Here is a 1,705-nt window from a genome sequence, read left to right as displayed (position 1 = left end):
CAATGCTGAAATTCCGCGCCAATCAGAACAGCCAGTTCCGGTCCCTGCACTTTGCTTTGTATTTTTCCCGCCAGTACTCCACTTTGGTTCCACCTTTTTCGTGACGTATCTCGTCATGACGCCTTGTGGACCAATAAGCGGGACGGAAAAGTCAGTGAGGGAGGGGTCTGAATTCAGCGCGAGGCTGGGCTAGAGGTTTTGCCGCGAAAGCCAGTGCGCGTGTTGCAGCGGGGAGGTCACTGTTGCTTCTGACCTACAGAACGTTATAGCAGTATTTAAATTGAACATTGACAGCACTTATTTAAGTAATACCTTATTGAGCGTTTATTGCAAGGAATCTGCATATTAACAGCATGTCGGGATTTGATGATCCAGGAGTTTATTACAGTGACAGTTTTGGAGGAGGTGAAGGCATCGGCGATGAGGGGGTCGTGAAACGCAGCCAGATCAAAAAAAAGTTTCGAGAGTTTTTGAGACAATTCAGAGTCGGCACCGATCGCACTGGATTCACCTACAAATACAGGTACTGTGATATCAGATGTATTTCCATGCTTTTTTTTTTGGTGGTTCTTTTTGCACAGTGACAGAATACGTTTTGCACAACGTGTAAGTTACCTATAGTTGGTCTATTAATCGTTGGCTATCATTTCGTTATGTCATTGTTATATCCGATCAATATTGTTTTTCATTTAGCCCGTGTTAAATTTGTTGCAGATTCGCCTTTAACTTGTGTCCGGTTCGTGAACGCATTGTTCTTTTGAATGATTCAGTTGAATCGATTCATTACGCGTTGGGTTTTTATCACGTATTTGCTGGGGTACATCATATTAAATATGTTATGTGCAAATATTAAACTACAAACAAAAAAAATTCTGAGAGCAAATGACTGATGGCGCTAGCGAAGCGGGGAATCGTTTTTGAGTCGGTTCAATACGAATCTGTTCGAAAGAACCGATTCACTTTTAAACGAATGATTTCCCAACTCCCATTTTCACTAATACAATGTACCTTATTAAACAGAGTTTGACATCTTCATCTGTTTATATTGTTTTAGTACTTTAGGACACTGTTAACGGTGTTTTTCGTTTTCAGAGATGAACTCAAGAGGCACTATACTTTGGGAGAGTACTGGATTGAGGTGGAGATGGAGGATTTGGCCAGTTTTGATGAGGATCTGTCAGACTGTCTGTACAAACTGCCCACTGAGAACTTGCCTTTGGTAAGGACAGACTTACAAAAATAACTTTTCATATAAATATTGGAAGTCTTACTGAAGTTGAGTTGGATTTGTTTACGGCATACATAAGTAATTACTTATGGTAATTATATAATTATCTTTTGTTATATTTATTTTAAACTAAGAAATATAATGTTTTTACACAATGTAATACTCTATTTTCAGATGATTACAGACTAATTTATTATCAAGTTTTTATGACTTTCCAAGATGCTGTATTTATGAAATGCTCAGTGCCTTTTGAACATCAGCTGATAATTAGATTTGACATTGATTGATTGACAGCTGGAGGAGGCAGCGCAGGAAGTGGCTGATGAGGTCACACGTCCGCGGCCAGTAGGAGACGAGACTGTACAGGACATACAGGTCATGCTGAAGAGCGACGCCCACCCGGCCTCCATCCGTAACCTGAAAGTGAGGAAATAAACTATTAAAGGGGTCATATGATGCGATTTCAAGTTTTCCTTT

The 1,705-nt window shown here is 40.0% G+C and overlaps 1 protein-coding gene across 1 annotated transcript; it reads left to right on the top strand.

Annotated features, from left to right (window-relative positions):
* Window positions 1-96: 96 nt before the first annotated feature.
* On the top strand, window positions 97-1,663 carry LOC107576691 (DNA replication licensing factor mcm5-B-like). Its single transcript, XM_016262834.1, has 3 exons — window positions 97-523; window positions 1,093-1,219; window positions 1,523-1,663. The coding sequence occupies exons 1-3, from the start codon at window positions 354-356 to the stop codon at window positions 1,661-1,663; spliced, it is 438 nt and encodes a 145-aa protein (XP_016118320.1). The 5' UTR covers window positions 97-353.
* The last annotated feature ends 42 nt before the right edge of the window (window positions 1,664-1,705 follow it).

Source organism: Sinocyclocheilus grahami, unplaced genomic scaffold (genome assembly GCF_001515645.1).
Source record: "Sinocyclocheilus grahami isolate Dianchi unplaced genomic scaffold, SAMN03320097.WGS_v1.1 scaffold4161.1, whole genome shotgun sequence".
Taxonomy (NCBI): Eukaryota; Metazoa; Chordata; class Actinopteri; order Cypriniformes; family Cyprinidae; genus Sinocyclocheilus; species Sinocyclocheilus grahami.
The sequence above is the reverse complement of the archived record's forward strand: the minus strand, read 5'-3'. Positions and strand labels throughout refer to the sequence as shown.

Excerpts from the sequence above, each read along its gene's own strand:
- LOC107576691 (XM_016262834.1), top strand. The coding sequence starts at position 354 with ATGTCGGGATTTGATGATCCAGGAGTTTATTACAGTGACAGTTTTGGA. Across the intron at positions 524-1,092 it reads GGATTCACCTACAAATACAG|AGATGAACTCAAGAGGCACT; the intron begins GTACTGTGATAT and ends TTTCGTTTTCAG. Across the intron at positions 1,220-1,522 it reads CCACTGAGAACTTGCCTTTG|CTGGAGGAGGCAGCGCAGGA; the intron begins GTAAGGACAGAC and ends ATTGATTGACAG.